An 18,851-nucleotide genomic window follows, 5' to 3' on the forward strand; every position below is an offset into this window, starting at 1 on the left:
CCCCCCCCCCCCCTTCCCCCCCACTACAGAAAGGATGTGGACAAATTGGAGAGCAGAGGGCAACAAAAATGATGAGGGGACTGGGGCACATGAGGAGAGGCTGAGGCAACTGGGCTTATTTAGTCTAGAGAAGACTGAGGGGGGACTTATAGCAGCCTTCAACTACCTGAAGCGGGGCTCAAAAGAAGATGAAGCTGACTTGTTCTCAGTGGTAGCACATTACAGAACGAGGAGCAACAGTCTTAAATTGCAGCAAGGGAAGTTTAGGTTAGATAGTAGGAAGAATTTTCTCACTAAGAGGTAGTAAAACATTGGAACAGGTTATTCAGAGAGGTGGTGGAAGCTCCATCCTTGGAGGTTTTCAAAACCCAGCTAGACAAAGCTTTGACTGCAATGTTAATGTTAATACATGGGTTAGGGCTTCCTAACATGATCCATCTTGTTAAAGGTGCAATAAACTGAGTGACATAGTTGCAAAAAAGGAATTTTAACAGATACTGTTAACTTTTTCTTCAACAGACAAACATGGGTAAACAATCCAGAAAAATGTTAGGAACACAAGCCATTCTCTGACATCCTAACATGTCAGTAGCACATAGTGATATTCATCTATGTGTAGAATATATACACCACTTAAGTCCCATATACGTTCTTCTAAAAAGGACAATTTTAGCATATCCCACATAGACAGAAAAGAATTCTGAAATAATACAAGATGTAGCTGGGTGTATATTTTCTAGACGTCTTTGTGAAATGGTTCTTTCCTTTTGTAAAAGTGTCAAAGCTTTTATCTTCAAACATTAAAAAAGACAATAATTTTAATTTAACTGAAATATTACATTGATATTACTCTCCCCTTTGATAGGTTAGTTCTCTGAAAACTGTGATAATGGTACTGTTATGCTACATTCTGCCTACATTTGTCTTGTATACCACTGTCTTGCCATTGGCACAATAAAACTAATCTCTAAAAAATGTTAGTGTGAATAGATTGACTTTGACCTTCTGAGTATCTTGTCAACAAAATAAAAATGATAAATATACTTCATAGTGTCATTTTTGAAATATTAAAGCCAGGTTATAATCTGAAAAGTGACATTTGAGAAATGACATTGTGGGGTTGAATCCTTAGTTTCTCAGTGACTCCATATACAGTATTTTCAGTTTACAAAGCAAAAGATGATTTTGCCAATAGTCAGTCCTGCATGTAAAAGATCTGGAATAAAATTCCTGCTATGTTCTGTCTGCCTCTAACATCAGCATGGATAATTAAAGATTACTCCAGTGGCAAAAAATGATAGTTCTGATGATGATGCAAGAAGTAGGATATCCATAGCTATGCTGTTTCTAGCGTGATAATATAGTAAAATTGGACTTTTTTCGGTATACTCCAGGGGTGTCAACTCATCTGACCTTGATGAGTGTTGCCGTGCCAGTCTGCAGGCCAGACCAAATGACCCCCCACTCCCATACAGCATCCCCACATACACAATAATTTCATTTCACTTCTGCCTGTCCCAACCCCACTGTCCCTGCAGCTCATTCCCCGGTTACCTCTTACCCAGTTTCTAAGGCACAGGCTGCTATCCCCAGGCAGGGCACTGGAGAAGCTGAGGAGCAACACATAGCAGGGTGCTGCATTGCTCCCAAAATACTTGTACCCCCCAACATACTCCAGAGCCAGAGCCCAGCACAGTGAATGCTGAGCTTGGGAGCTGCCACTGCAACTTGGCTGGGAGCATGGATGTGCAACAAACATCCAAGTGAGCCCCCACCTCATTTCCCCCTTCACACACACACATGCACTGCTCCCACCACACATGCTGAGGCCACAAAGCCATGCACAGGGTCTCAGCTGCAGATGCCTGCCCTAAACTGCAGTCCTAGTCCACACACCTTCCCTGGCTTTATGAAACACAGGGTCTTACTCTCTCAGTCACCCAGCCTGCAGCAGTGCCCACCCTGGTCTCCAGGCCCCACCCAGTGCCTGGCCAGCCCCATGGCCCAGGGAAGCCCTGGGAGGATCTGGGCAAGTGCCAGGGAGCGGGTGGATGCAGCTGGGCTTTCCACCGATTTGCTCCCTGCTCTCTCCAGGCAGTGCTGGAAAAATCCACCCCAAGGCGGGTTGCAGGGTTGACATGTGCTTCAGGCCGCATGTGGGGTTGGTCCCAGGGTCTTCATGCAGCCCCTGCTCCAGACTCCCTGTGCTGCATGCAGCACACTCCATGTGCTAGCCCTGGGACCACTGCTTCAATAAGACCTGGGGCCAGCACAGGGGGTGCACTGCCCACAGTGCACAGGCTGGATGCAGTGCTGCACGTAGCACAAGGGGTCTGGGGCATGGGCTTTATGTGCCACCCCATGCTGGCTCCCTGTGCTGTGTGCAGCATACATGGTACTGGATCCAGTCCATGTGCTGGGTGGGGTCTGATGCAAGAGGTTGGTCCGGTGACCAACTGCCTGTATCATACAGTTCCATGGGCCACATCTGGCCCATGGGCGGTGTAGTTGACATCACTGGTATACTCTGTAACTAAAACAGAACATGAGCTGAGTAAGGAGATGCCATCTACATGATCAGTTTCTTATTACAAGCACATTTTAATATCATCGTTAGAAGACTTCAAGTTCTTAGTGATAAAGTTCAGAATACTCTAATGAATCTGGAGAACTATTCAATAATGAAGAGTTAGTCAAATTAACCTTCCATGTTGACAACACCAGAGTTTCCAAACATCAATATCTGTACGTTAAGAACCTCCAAGCCTGGGAGGGTAAGGCAAGAATTGTGTCTGGAACGCTTTAACAGTGCTAGTAAATCACTTTCAGTTGTTTACAATGACATAGAACTGGGCAAAGTTTTTCATCAAAACCTTTCTTTTTGGAAAAAAAGGCAGATCTGTTGACATCAAAATCCATGTACATTTTGTTGGATAGTTCTCGCTGGAAAAAGAAAGAGCAAAACAATTCTGAAGAGGGTTTAGTAGTTGTATCCTAAGCGAAGCATTCTGATTATTTTATGAGTATTGGTTGTAGCCACGTTGGTCTAAGGACATAGGCAGACAAGGTTTTTTGAGTAAATCCACTATCTTTTACTAGACCAACTAAAATAGTTGGGAAAATTCTTCTTTGCAAGCTTTTGGGTACAAACACCCTTCTTCAGGTTGAGGAAGCATCTGCAATTGTTCTGTGCTCTTTCTGGATGCAAGAATGTCAGTTAGTGATTATTTTATCAAACTCAGTGGAGATTGCCCAGGTTTGAGTCAGGAGAAGGACATAAACCTGAAGTTAAGTCAACCAATTACAAACACCTGTTAGAAACATCTATACTTTGACCAAGGAAGTGAGAAATTATGACATCATGACTTCTAGCATTTTTCATATAGAAAAAAATGTTACCTTAGTTTTCATCCTAAATATAACTAGATTTTTTGATGGGAAGGGATTGTGCTGCTTTTATTTGTTTACATTTTTTTCATATGTTATTTTTCCTTACTTTAAACAAATTGTTTATAGCTTAGAATGAAAACTCCTGAAAACTTCAGAAACAGTTTTCTATATTGTAAAGACAGGGAGCATCAAAATATGTGATTAAAACATACAGAAGTATCTAAATGGAAAGTTGTGTTATAAAAAATCTCCCCATTTGAAAGTTTCTTTCAAAACAATCTCTTCCATTTTGAGGTTTGGGGAGGGAAGATTCTTCATTAGTTTTCAGTATTGACACAATGTGTGGATGTTTTGTAATCTATCTTATTTACTTATTTTAGCTCCTGAATGCTCTCCAGATGGACACCAGATCCTCCACAATCCCTATCGAAGCACTGATTTTGATTCACTGGAATTACAGCAAACAGCAATCCAAGATCTGGTTTGTGACCACTCATTGCCCCAAGGATGGTATCGTTTTATGATCAACAACAGACCTGCAGAAATGCCAACAAAATGTATAGAAGTTAGTAAAGATTAAGAACTAAAACTTCTGTACTGTAACAAACCCAAAATATGAATTCTCCTTTCACTTACTCCCATTCACCCACGGAAACTTCAATGGCAGATAACAAATTAAGTGGTTGGATGCAACTCTGAGGAGGATATTGCTCACGTGTTCTTTATTATTCACATCATTTGTAATATACATGTAGAAACACAAGGCAAGATATTTTTGTAATGAGAGGAAAGTATTAGTAGCACTGTACAAAGCACTGGTAAGAACACATTTCGAATATTTTGTACAGTTCTGGTCACATATGTTAAAATAACATTAAGTTAAACTGGAACAGGTTTACTTCAGGTTTACCAGGATGGTTTAACAGCATGATCACTGGGACTGAGAACTATAAGGAGCTTTGTGGCTGTGGTAAGACAGAGGGATTATTGATTGTTACGATCTTTTCAGCAAATTGCTGGTTGCAGACACAGGAGAAAAAGGAACCCAGAAAGCCCCTTCCAGTTTGTGTAAAACCAGTGCAAGGGACAGAAATTAAACCAAATGACAGAGATAAAATAAAAAAGCAAATGCCTGTAGTAGGAGGAAGTGGAGTAGAAGAAGTAGTAGTAGTAATAGTAGTAGTTGCAATAATAAAAATGATGATGATGATAATAATAATATGGATTACTGTACATGCAGACGCATAAATGTCCTAGTTGCCTCATAGCCAACCAAAGTAAATTTGTGTCCCAGAATGTTATTCTGTAGTAAAGAAGAAGGAAATAGTTACCTATTTTCTGTGTGATCTATATGTACAACAACACTGGTAAAACTGGTAATGCTCTTTATAGCCGAATTCATCCCACAGATAAATAGGTGCCGTATCATACTAAGTCCATGGCATGAAGTTAGATTACTTTCAGAAATGTTATCACACAAAATAGTTTATTTGGTAAATAGATTAATAATTTTTAAACATTTTAAAGATGTCAAATTCGATATACAATACCACCTATTTTAATATTTTTATTATATGCCAACCTAGCTAGAGAACATATATGCACTTAACAAACAGTGTTATATAAAAGTAAATTTGTGAACTGTGGTTAAACAGCATGAAGAAAACTTATTTGCTAACCTAACTTACAAAAGGTATGATATTTCCTCAAGTTATACATACTGTATGACTCTACTTAGCACTAATGCCACTCATTATTATTAATTTTCATTCATTTGCTGTCAGTCTAGCACAGAGGAAATGGTTCAAAAGTCTTATAAATCTATTTATTTAGCTTGCTCTGTACATGTGCATTCCTTCTATAAAATTAATTATTCTGTCATTACTCTTCAGCAATTTCCACTATTCAATAGTACTCATCTGTGTGATTCATCTTTCTGACATTACAATCTTTGTTTTTTTAAATCTCCTCTATGGAGCCCTCTATTTAAGTTTGCAGGCTTGTATTCATTAGTTTAGTTTCTTATCGTGTAACATAATTCTTACCATTGGTTCCTTCATTCTTCTCTGAATGGCAGCAAATCTCTGCTTCACTGTGCTGATGAAGGATTACACCTGTTATATGTCACCAGTGGAAGAATGTGCTACTTTTACATCTTCACCTTTTAAATCCTCCTTTTCATTCTCTTTGCCACTTAATTAAATCACTGTTTAATTTAGTTTTCCATTTAATTTGAGCAAAACCTCTGGAACAAAATAATTTGAATTAATAACAGCACAGTTTCCACTCTTTAATAAGCAGTTATTATTGGATATTTCAATCATTGGCTAGAGTGAGATGATTTTAATTAAAGAAGGCAAGGGCAAATTCTGATAGAAAGGAAAGGAGTCCAAATAAAACCCATGTTATAGCAAAAGATTGCTAAAGAGAACTGAAAAATGCTTTATTCGGCCATTATGAGCACAATCATGTACTTCGTAAGCTATGAGATGCACCATGGTGATATCAGATGGATACAATAAACTGCTTATCGATGGATTAGATTAACTTAATTCAAAGCAACTGTAGGCATGAATTTAGGGTTTACCTCATGCAGTTCAATTGAGATCAAATGGGATTTAAACTGCAACAAAAGGAAACAGATCCTTACTCAACCAAGCACTTAGGCATGTGGGATAATGGTATACCCTAGGAAATCTGGCCACCTCATTTAAGTGTGTAATCGGAGGCTGAATTCTTGAAAAACCAGCCACTTATTTCAGAGCTGTTGATTGTAAAGCTATTTAAAAAAAATCTTACTCTGAATTCTTTTATAGGCAGCTCTGTAAAGTAATATAGGTGTAGTCACCTCTGGATATGGTTCTATACTATGTGTAACATCTTAGTCAGGTGACGAGAAAAACAGATGACTCGGGCATCTTTAGGGGGAAGAGAAGCTCTCCAAGAGCAGGGGGGAAAGCTGCAGATTTCAACCTGTACACCAACTACTGCCATGTTTCACTGGCATCCTGAAACTCTAAAAAGTAACAGAACATCTTCAAAGACTGTCCCTCGCTTATGAATGAGACCAAGAAACACAGAAAAATTGAAAAAACAGAAAACAAAAATGAGAATTCCATCTTGCAGAGGGCTTAAAATGTGGAATAAATCTCTAGGTTCAGCAGCCCTTAAATCCAGATGCTTCCCACAAACTTATGCCTCCAGCAGCAAAATGTTTTTGAATGAGACAGCCTTCGAGTTTGGGTATTGCTACTTGAATTTCTCCAGGAAATTAAGTGTGACACTGACCTTCTTCCTTCTGTGTTTCCCTTTCCTTTCCCTCCGTGTTTTCACAGAAGGCATACTAGTTACAGACTCCCCTGTATGAACTCTAGGCATTAACCTGGTCACAATGCTGAGTTGCTTACCAATAGCAAACTAAAGCAAGAAGACAACAGAAATGTGCAAACATCTGTGTCCCACAGTGTCAAGTCTGCAGCAAATAGCTCAAGAGCTATAGTTAGTTCTTCAAGAACTGCCTAATTGACTTCCAAAGGAAAAACAGCAGAGGAAGAGAGTGCAGAGAGATATGCTACACCCCAAAACTAGTTCAGCAGTCTTACTAGAAAAAATTTAAAAATTCCATGAGCCCTTGTCACAGCTAATAATGACAAAAGGGTCCTCAGAGAAAAATTAAAATGGCATCATCATTAAACCAACAGGGGGAAAAATGGCGAGATCTAATACTGATTGACAAAGATGGAAAAGCAAAAATAAAGAAACAGGCTTCTTAATTAAATGACTAATATAAGCAGGCCACAAGAAAGGAAGAAATACAAAATCAAAGAGCACTGGCTGCTAACACTGTGGAAGATTCTCAGGAAGGACATAAGTTATGGGCAGTGTGAAAAAGAACCTGTGAATTGTAGAACATTTGGAGAATAATGTGTGATGAAAACCTGAGGAAAACAATATGAGATGAGAATCTTCTAGCAAAGGCTGCAATATAAACACAATGGGCACTGAAGCATATCATATGTAGAGCCAGAGCTTGCCAGAGTTATAGCTCCTGCTCCACCTCTCCTTGGCTAGGGACAGACATTCAAAAAGTCTGAGCCTGAATTGATTCAATCTTTGCAAGTTAGTCTAACGTGCAAGGCTTGAACCAATTTGTAGGTGGATAGACATTTTGTTTTATTCCAGAAATCCAAGCACATGCCTGCAGTGGCTCAGATTAAAAGCCGGAGGGCACTACAGCAGCCCTCCCTTCCCTTCCTCAGTACTGAGCTGGGGGAGGGGGGGCATAACCAGGCCCCAGCAGAAGGCTCTGAAGGCCCAGCAGGGGATTGACACCAGTGTTTATCACCCCTAACTCGGTGTTTATCACCCCAGCCAGCCCAGAGAGCATGCCAGGATGCTGGGGGTGTCTGGTTTAACTTAAACCAGCAAGGGGTCTGGGATAGACATTGCATAAACCAGTTTGACCCAAATCATTTAAGTTTGATACTGCATTCAACTAGGTTTATCTTATACCAATTTCAGCCATTTTCAAACTGGTCTATGTGCACTGAACATCTGTTCTGTTACAGGTTTAAACCAGTTTCTGATCACTTAAACTGGTTTATGCGTAATGTCTGTCCCCAGCCCTCATGTACATATGGAACCTTACAAAAAATCTGAATTAAAAACTTTAACAATGACTCATTCCTGAGTAAAGTCTCACAATAGTTGTTTCCTGCTTCACAAAATAATTCCTAAATGTTATACTCAGGCACTAGTCACTGGTGAATCAAATAAGACTAAATTGGGGTTGAGGAGTGTCAAACCAGGAAAGCTTTGAACTCAGATATGACAGCTTACCTCTCTAATACATATGTGAAATATATACTATATTTTTTAAGATTCATTTTAAGTCTCATGCTCTACTGATTAACCTCATAAAGCACAGTTTCAGCAAAACCAAAACAGACGAGCTGAGCTGCACTTTTAACATTTATTTTTGTTTTGTCTTGTTAATCTAAATCCTCCTTGAATTACAATTTTTATATAAACTTTAAAAATAAGAACTTCTTTGGAAGTATATCTAATTAATGTATTATTTCCTTTCTCTCTTTCTTACCCATATGAACACAGCATCATCATAATGGCAAGTGTGAAGCAGTGGTTCCCAGGTATATACACAAATCAGATTTTTAGCCTGTATGTATAAAGGAAACACTTAAAAGAAACATGACAGCCACAGGTTTAACTGCTAATACTGGTATCGTTTTGCATTAAACTAATTTCTGTAAAGTTTATACTGCAGACTGAAAAAGAAAATTGTATTCATTTTAAATTATTTAGGTGGGAACCAACTAAAACAAAGATGGGAGGTGGTTTGTGCATAGCAGAATGGTGGTTCCAAAGAGGATGGAGCTAGACTGTTCTCAGTGGTGGCAGGTGACAGAACAAGGAGCAACAGTCTCAAATTGCACCAAGGGAAGTTTAGGTTAGATATTAGAAAAGATGTTTTCACTAGATGGGTAGTAAAGCATTGGAACAGGTTATCCAGAGAAGTTGTGGAGTCTCTATCCTTGGAGGTTTTTAAGACCTGGCTAGACAAAGTATTGCCTGAAATGATATAGTCAGTGATGGTCCTGCTTTGTGCAGGGGGCTGGACCTCCTGAAGTTCCTTCCAACTGTAATTTTCTATGATTCTATGATTCAAACATTTTAGGATTATATTTTAAGTGTAATGTTAGTGTTCATTTGTTCTATGTCCTCCACTGACCAGGAGCTGGACTACATGACTTCCTGAGCTGCCTTCCAACTCTAAGATTCTGTGGCTGCCTATACATGTGCTTGGGGGTGGGGGTGCAGGGGCATTTTAATTACAGTGGTTCACAAAGAGCTGCTGTAATTAAAATGCCTCATCCTCATGTCTATTAAACCCCTGTACATTTAAAAAAGGCTGTGGGATGCATTAGCTAAACATCATTCAATGGCTTCTGTGGCCATTTTAAAAGGCATGGCTTTTAAAAGGTTTAAAAGACATGATGATGAGGTAACACTAGAGCATTTTAATTAGAATGCGGAACAGACTTGATTAATCAAGCCTGCTCCAATGGGTTCTAATTAAAATGTGAATAAGCACATGTATAGGCAGCCTCAGAAGCTAAGAGTCTAAGATGCTCTAAAAAATAAAAAAAGGGAAATAAACGCACAAAGCAGAGTTAAAGGGACTTTGTTTATTAACACCAAGTTCAGTCCAACCAAAATGAGAAAGGTTAAATAAGAACAGTATGTAGATAGAATTACAAAGTTGATAAAATTGTTAAAAATAAGGACCACTTCTGTTTAAAGATAACAAAAGTTTGTATAGTGTTATGAAGAATAAAGATAAAGACAAGTGTTAATCTGCATTTGATTGTGAATATATATATCGGCAAATGTGTGGGAATAATAGAGTGAAGTTTTCCTCTATAATACCGGGATTCCTGATAGAGACACCCAAAGAGCAAAATAAAACAACAAATATATATATAACAACCCTCCCGACAAATGACATCATAAAACAGAACATATTATAATAACATCCAAGACGTGGCAAGCGGCCACTGAAGTGTTAAATTATTATTGGCAATTGGGGAACTAATTTAATTTCTTCTTTTTACATTTTTTAACTGAATTATGTAAAAGGCTAGGGGTGCCTAATCTTAATTGTAGATCCTTAAAAATATCCATTTGTTTTACAAAGATGGCATGAAGATTAATTAAATATTTGTATAAAATACTTTGAAGATGAAAAGTGCCAAATTTGTTACTGGGCAAAACCTTCAGAAGTTTTGAATTCCTGTTGAATTCAGTGATTTTCAAGATTTTTTTGTGAATTTGGCCCACTGGAGTATCTGTTTTTTAAAGTATCTCTTTTGGGGTTATTGTTGACAACCTGAAATGATCCTTCTGCACTAGGGAAGTTTTATTTGGAGTAAGTTACAACATAGTAATGCACCCAAGGTTATGCATTACACCAATGGTACTTGAACTAGATGGTGTCTTGAGGTTCCTTCCAGCTCCATTTTTCCCTGACCTGAAGTGCTGTGATGCTGAATAGAATTGAAACTGCTAGTTTGGAAATCATGAGTACATTACTGAAAACTACATAGATTACAAACTGAATTCAAGTAAATTCATAGGGACTGACTCCGAACTGAGCAGTTAGGAATTACTTCCCTTTTGTGGCAGCAATACATCTGTATTGCAATACCAGGCCACACGGTTTTGAATTTAGCCTTGTTACTATATTCTGGTATGACAGTATCAGTTTCCTCTTATATTTAGAAAGAGCAATAACTGTAGTAACTGTTGAACAATGTTAAATATTTTCAATTATTTACATTTTTGGAGTTTCCTCCCAATAAATTATGTGACAAATGTTCTTCACAGCTAGAATTTGCTTTGAATTATTTGTTTTTCCTCATTATTTCTCTTTGCATTTTGCTGTTGTTTGAATTTAGAATAATAATTTCCCCATTCGTTTCATTGTTGGTTATCACGGAGTTCACATAGCCAGTCCAACAGACTACTGTGGACTAATCTGCATGACTAACATGGGCAAAATTTGGTTCAGAGTAGAAAACACATATATGTGATATGACTGCCATCAGAACTACTCATCTTTATTCAAAATTTGTTGCTCTATCAATGCATATAATTTAGCACGGTATGTTAAAATAAATTACTTCATAGAATCATAGAAAATGAGAGTTGGAAGGGACCAGAGGAGGGTCATCTAGTCCAGCCCCCTGCTCAAAGCAGGGCCATCCCTGCCAAAGCTTTGTCTATCCAGCTCTTAAAAACCTCCAAGGATACAGATTCCACCACCTTTCTGGGTAACCTGTTCCAGTGTTTTATTACTCTCACAGTTTGAAAAGTCTTCCTAATATCTAGCATAAACATCCCTTCCTGCAACTTGAGACCACTGCTCTTTGTTTCATCATCTGCCGCCACTGAGAACAGTCTAACACCATCCTCTTTCAAACCCGGTTTTGGGTAGGTGAAGGCTGTTATTAAATCCCCTCTCAGTCTCCTCTTCTCTAGACTAAATAAGCCCAGTTCCCTCAGCCTCTCCTCATAAATCATGTGCCCCAGCCCCCTCACCATTTTTATTGCCCTCCACTGGACTGTCTCCAATTTGTCTGCATCCTTTCTGTAGTGGGGGGGCCCAAAACTGAACACAATAATCCAGATGTGGCCTCACCAGGGTTGAATAGATGGGAAGAATCACTTCCCTTGACCTACTGGCAGCACACCTACAAGTACAGCCCAGTATGTTGTTAGCCTTCTGGCAACAAGGGCACACTGTTGGCTTATATTCAGCTTATTGTCCACATTAACCCCCAGGTCCTTTTCTGTAGACTTCCTGCCCAGGCAGTCAGCCCCCAGCCTGTATTAGTGACTGAGATTGTTCCATCCTCTAAGTGCAGGACTTATCCTTGTTGAACCTTATGGGATTCCTTTTGGCCTAATCCTCCAATTTTTCTAAGTCACTCTGAATCCTATCCTTACCCTTCAGCATATCTACTACTCCCCCAGGTTGGTGTCACCTGTGAACTTGCTGAGGGTGCACTCTATGCCATCATCCAGGTTGTTTGTTAAGGCATTGAACAAAACCAGCATTGAACTGACCCTTGGGGCACTCTACTTGATACCGGCTGCCAACTAGACATTGAGCCACTAATTAGGACTCTATGAGCCAGATGATCCATCCAGGTTTCTATCCACCTTACAGTCCTTTCATCCAGCCTGTACTTGCTTAGCTTGCCTGTGAGAATGTTGTTGGAGACCGTATCAAAGCCTTGCTAAAATCAAGGTATATGGCATCCACCAGTTTCCCTACATCCACAAAGCCAGTCACCTCATCACAGAAAGCAATCAGGTTGGTCACGCATAATTTGTCCCTGGTGAATCCATGCTGATTGTTCCTAATCACCTCTTTCTCCTTTGAGTGCTTAGAAATCAATTCCCTGAGGATCTGTTCCATGATTTTTCTGGGGACTGAGGTGAGGCTGACTGGTCTGTAGTTCCCTGGATCCTCTTTTTTCCCTTTCTGAAATATGAGCACTATGTTTGCCCTTTTCCAATCATCCAGGACCTCTCCTGACCACCATGAGTTTTCAAAGACGATGGCCAATGGCTCTGCAATTGCATCAGCAAACTTCCTCAGCACCCTCATAGTTTCATAGTTTCATAGTTGGTAGGGTCGGAAGGAACCTAAGCAGGTCATCTAGTCCGACCCCCTGCCATGGGCAGGAAAGAGTACTGGGGTCAAACGACCCCAGCTAAGTGATTGTCTAGCCTCAGGGTGTATCCCATTCAGCACCATGGACCTGTATACCACCAGCTTCTCTATATAGTCCCTAACCTGTTCTTTTGCCACTATTGGCTGCTTACCTCCTCCCCAAACTGTGCTGTCTGGTGCTGTAGTCCGGTGCAGTAGTCTGGGAGCTGACCTTGCCTCTGAATATAGGCACTGAGTACTTCAGCCTTTTCTGCTTCCTCTGTCACAAGGTTGCCTCCCCCATTCAGTAATGGACCCACATTTTCCCTGATCCTCCTCTTGCTACCAACATACTTGTAGAAACCCTTCTTGTTACCCCCCACACCCCTTGCTAGCTGCACCTCCAATTGTGCTTTGGCCTTCCTGACTTCATCCCTGCATAACCAAGCAATGCTCTTATATTCATCCCTAGTTATTTGTCCAAGTTTCCTCTTCTTATAAGCATCCTTTTTGTGACTTAATTTATTGAAGAGTTCCCTGGTAAGCCAAGCAAGTCTTCTGCCATATTTGCTAGTCTTCCTGCAAATCAGGATGGTTTATTCCTGCACTCTCAGTAAGGCTTCTTTAAAGTACAGCCAGATCTTCTGAACTCCTCTCCCCTCTGACTGGCTTCCCAGGGGATCCTACCCATGAGTTCCCTTAGTGAGTTGAAGTCTGCTTTTCTGAAGTCCAGGGTCCTTACTTTGCTGCTCTCCATCCTTCCTTTCCTCAGGATCCTAAACTCTTACCATTTTTTGTTCACTGCTGCCCAAGTTGCCATCTACTATTACATGCCCCACCAATTCTTCCCTGTTTGTGAGCAGCAGGCTTGGAAGAGCATGACCCCTAGTTGGCCGCTCCAGCACATGCACTAGGAAGTTGCCCCCAACACTCTCCAAAAGCTTTCTGGATTCCCTGTGCACTATTGTATTGACCTACCAGAAGATGTCAGGGTAATTGAAGTCCCCTGTGAGAACCAGGTCTTGTGACTGGGAAACTTCTGCTAGCTGTTGAAAGAAAGCCTCATGTACAACTTCATCCTGGTCTATAGCAAACACACATCATGACATCACCCTTGTTGCTTTCCCCTCTAACTTTATGCAGAGACTTTCAACAGGCCTATCTCCAGTTTCATACTGGAGCTCTGAGCAATAATATGGCTCTTTTACATAAAGTGCAACTCCTCCTCCTCTTTTCCTCTGCCCATCCTTTCTGAATAGTTTTTACCCATCCATGGCAGTGCTCCAGTCATGCAAGCTCCCACCAAGGCTCTGCTTTTACAAGCACATCATCGTTCCATGACTGTGTGAGGACTTCCAATTCTTCCAGCTTGTTTCTGAGGCTCTGTGCATTTGTGCACAGGCACTTGAGGTAACTAGTCAATTGCCCTGATTTCTCAGGAAGTATGAGAGCACCTTCCCTGTTGCCCACTCCTGCTTGCTCTTCTTCCAGGTCTTCTGCTTGCCCACTTACCTCAGGGCTTTGCTCTTCATCCATCGGTGACCCTAATTTGAAGACCTCCTCACTAGGTTCGTGAGCCTGTTTGTGAAGAAGCTCTTTCCTCTCCATCAAGTGGATACCATCTCTTCCCAGCAATCATTCTTCTTAGAAAAACATTCCATGGTCAAAGAAGCCAAAGCCCTTCTGGCAACACCACCTGCACAGCCAAGTGTTGATCTGCAGGATGCACCTGCTCCTGCCCAGGCCCCTTTCCTTGTCCAGAAGGATCAACAAGAAGACAACCTAAGTCCCAGGCCTCCTCACCCTTGCTCCCAGAGCCCTGTAGTCACTTTTGATATGCTCAGGGTCTTTCCTGGCAGTATCATTGGCGCCCACATGGATAAGCAGCATGGAGTAGTAGTCAGAGGGCCAGATGAGCCTCGGTAGTCTCTCCATGACATCTCGGATCTGGGCTCCAGGCAAGCCACAGACTTGTTACATTCCAGCTTTGATCAGAAGTCAAGGTAGATGTAATTTACTTGGATTTTCAGAAGGCCTTTGATATGGTATCTCATCATCCTATTCTCATGAATAAACTGAGCGGCTGTGACATAGATGATTACATGGCGCGGTGGATGGCAAATTGGCTTAGGGATCACACCCAGAAAGTGGTGGTGCATGGCTTGGTATGAACCTGAAAAGATATGGGCAGTGGAGTCCCACAAGGCTCGGTCCAGGGACCTGTGCTGTTCAATGTCTTCATCAGTGACTTGGATGAGGACATGGAGAGCACTCTGTCCAAATTCACAGCTAATACCAAATTATGGGGTAAAGTTAACACACTAGAAGGTAGGGAATGAATCCAGGTGGATCTGAACAGGTTGGAAATGTGGGAAGAACAGAATAGGATGCTGTTCAACAAAGACAAATGCAAAGTGGTATACCTAGGGAGAAAGAATCATCAACACACTTACAGGTGTAAAATTTGTCTAAGGGTTCATCCCTGTTCCCATTTATGTATGTTACAGAACCAGCCAGCTATTTAGCACAAATGGACTTGACTAACATTTTCTGCATATGGAAAATGCAGAGGTATTGCAGGTCAGGACTATGATGAAAGATTACCTACATTCTTCTTAGGTTAGGAGTTTTCTTTTGGAGTCAACCATATTGGTCTGGGGCTATATGACAGACAGAGTCATTTGATTTGAGTTGATGTCTTTTATTAGACCAACTTGGAGGTGGGGTGGTGTTTCTAGCAAGCTTTTGGATAACACAGTATCCTTTCTCAAGCTAAGTGGAGTGCAGAAGGGGGTAATTCCCCTGTGTATACTAGGAACTTCTTCTTAACTTAGGTCATTATTATAGATCTTGTACTTTTCTGAGCATCACATTCACTCACAACAATTTATTAAAGAGAAAGAAAGAGAAAAAGAAGACAGGTGTTTTCTAATGTTGGTATTTGTTTTTCCTGCAAGTGAAGGGTGGAGACAGACTTATTTATATATATGAATCACATTTCATGTTTATTTAAGGCCAGAATGCACTTGCATCTGTCTATTTATCTCAATATTGCAGTATGTGCCACCTTGATAAATTTATCTTTTCAATACCATTGTAAGGCTGGAAAATACTATTAATCTGGTTTTACAGATAAAGATCCAAGGCAAAGGAAGTTTAAGCAATTTAACGCAGATCAGACAGCTAGGAAACTGAGGCACAGATCTTTAGAAACTGAACCAAAGGGCCGTCTTTCCACAGTGGAGCAACAGTGACATGTTGTGGCCAATTATACTAGTAAATAAAGACGTTAATGAATAAGGCAGATCTTTCAGTAATTCGCTCTAAGGCATTTAAACAGCAGGAGGAAGACCATGGGAAATCATTAGTGTAACCTAAGCTAACTTTACCATAAATATCAAAACTGTTTAAGATGCTGGCATTTATGCCTGTTAAATTATCTAGTTATCATAAAACTATTCATATTATTTTTCAGCAACAACACAGTGACTAAGTGATGGCAGCACTGTAGCTTGTAATAACTGTAAGCAGGCACTTGTTAGCAGTGCTGAAAACACTCTCCACAACAGCAGCCACATCCTTCCTAGTCTCCAAATGGCCTTCATTATTTGACAAGTTAGAGTAAGTGCAAACTGGACAGGTTAGTTGGATCGTGAGTCAATCCCAGGGGATGACTGAAGATTTTAGCTGTGGGTTCCTAATAGGTAGCATGGCTGCTCCTGAGGCAAAGCAAGATACGAATGGAAAGAGGAAGCAGCGCTGTGTCTGCTACTCCCATTTTTCATTCTGTGAGCTGCAAGTTTATAGGTCTGTGCTTGTTCTTCTTGCTTGTGTTTTGAACAGTGGGACACAGTTTGCTGTCCCTGCTCTGGTGCTGTTGCTAAAAACACTTTAATATACATCCCTTAGGGCTTGACAGAGATACCTTTCCTGAAACACAAGCATTTGGTTAGTATTACTACTCTGTGCACATTTCCTAGCATTCAAGGACTTCAAAGAACTTTACAAGTATTCTTTAGACTTCTAAACACTTTAATTCTATTCAATTCTGTTCCTTTTTTGCTATCCAGGACTGTGGTTTCTCAGCCCTTCCAAGTAGGTAAGTAAATGTTATTATACCCATTTTAAACTTAGAGAGGTAGTTAGCTGTGTTAATATGATGTCAGGCAGAAGGCATGGTAGACTTCCACCTTATAGGCTAGCTAAATCAGAATTGTGTACCATAAACTTTCATAAACCTGAGTTCATTTAATCTAATCTCACATGATCTGACAAAATGAGCTTGAACTCACAAAAGTTTATGCCATATGTCTCTGATTTAATTTGTCTGTAAGGTGAAATCTGCCCTGGCTTCATTTTAAACTTACTCACATTAGCAATAGATTTAAAGTCAATTGCCAGTATGCATAAGGGAAAGAGTTTGAGACCCATCAGTCTCAAACAGGTCAATAAACACATATGTAGATGAGTGTGTTCAAGTCCAATTATTTGCTCTTTTGTCCTAATATTTTTCTTCCTTTTTTGTTGTGGACATCTTTCTTTACTGATTTTTTTTTTCAAGATGATCATCCCAGTCCTTTTGGCCTTTACCTGTAGCTGCTCATAAATATACTATGAGGCAACTTTACAATCAAAAGATTTAGGTCATAAGTTCTCTGGAGCAGGGATGGTTTTGATGTCAGGTTTTTTGCAGTACAGAGACCTCTGGTGGCACTTAATAAGGAAATAAGTAAATAATACATAAAAAGGGTGACTGTAAGTAAGAAACATACATCACCTTAAAAAAAAATACTAGCCTAAGAAACCTAGTGAGAAAATTTGAGTGCACATCCTTTGTCCCCTTTCCTTTGTTTACCTTTATCCTGCAAACTGCTGCATACTGATAACTTCCTGCACCTGTGTGCCTCAGGGTGTGTGCAGACATTCAAGGGGTTAGATAGGGGAAGAAATGGCAGCCCAATCTAACTTAGTTCACCCACATGCAGACCTTAAATGCTTTGATCCCTAGTTAAGTCAATCTAAGTGCTGAACTGTATAGATGTTCCCTGAAGGTTAGATTCAGCAAAAAATGGCCAGCTTGATCTAATTTTAGTTCATATGAGAGGTGCACTAAGTTAGATCAAGCATGGTTAGACTGATCTAACTGAATGCCTGTACGTGTTTGGAGTACAGCCCCAGGGTTGGAAAAGCCCAGCTGCCTGCCCCAGCCCTAGGACTGTACTTTCCCTACATCTCCCTACCAGGTTATTTTAGTCTCCCCTGACCCCACTCCCAGATGGACAATTCTCCCACCCCCTTTGGACCAGCTAGCACCTCCACATCCACCAAACTTACCCCAATCCTACAAACTACCCCCAGTGCCAGTTTTACCAGCATTTTCTGGTGCTAGGAGCCTGATTGATGTAAGCTGGGGTGGGGTGAGGGGTGGACAGGATCAGAGGGGCAGGGATTGTTTGTTCATCTGGGTGTAGGAAGGGTCAGGGGACTAAAAATAGTCCCTGGTTGAGGCGAGGGAGGAAGCATGGAGGGAAAGACAGATCCCTGATCCTGCCAAACCTCCCCCAAGACCCAACCAACTTCTCCCCCACCACAGAGCCATGAGCCCCCTGATCCTATTATCTCTCCCCCACATGGAGCTGCCAGCCCCCCACAATCTGCCTGCCCCTCTCCTAGCCCCAACTTACTTCAATCAGGCTCCCAGCACTTGCAAACATCTGTGAAACTGGCAGCAGGAGCAGTGTGAGACCTGGGGAAGTTTGGCAGGACTTGGGGGGGGGGGATCTGCAGGGAATAGGGTTTGGTAGGATTGGAGAGGCTCTTCGATCCCACCAGCCACCCACCTTGATTCCTCCAAGCTCCATCACAGACCTTGCTAGCCCTCCCTAATCCCATCAAACCCTCCTGGAACCTACCAATGCCGCCACAGGCAACTTTTTACACAATCTGACCTCCTGAACTTCTAAGTGTATAGTCTGTATGCACCTTTAGTAACTTCAACAAAAATCAGCATGGTCATAGAGGGTCTACCCAGATGCAGAGTTGAGACCATGGATTGATTTGCCCCTTGGAAAGGTTTGGCACTCTAGAACAGCATTGTTCTGCACAAGGCATAAACTACCTTTTTCAGAAACCTTGTTTTTCAGAGCATAACAATTACAGGATCAAATGAAAAGTTACACCTAGCCATAGTTTCATAGTGCTTAGGGTTGGAAGGGACCTAAAC

General features: G+C 40.9%; 1 protein-coding gene across 1 annotated transcript in view; it reads left to right on the forward strand.

The window, feature by feature from the left end:
* The window catches only part of LOC109301348 (von Willebrand factor D and EGF domain-containing protein-like), a 451,201-nt gene that overhangs the window by 151,544 nt on the left and 280,806 nt on the right, over positions 1 to 18,851 (forward strand). Inside the window, exon 2 of the mRNA XM_019522467.1 lies at positions 3,771 to 3,955. Coding sequence (XP_019378012.1) covers positions 3,771 to 3,955 — 185 coding nt within the window. The remainder of the gene's footprint in view (positions 1 to 3,770; positions 3,956 to 18,851) is intronic.

This window comes from Gavialis gangeticus, unplaced genomic scaffold (genome assembly GCF_001723915.1).
Source record: "Gavialis gangeticus isolate Ggan-Ray unplaced genomic scaffold, GavGan_comp1, whole genome shotgun sequence".
NCBI classification, from domain to species: Eukaryota; Metazoa; Chordata; order Crocodylia; family Gavialidae; genus Gavialis; species Gavialis gangeticus.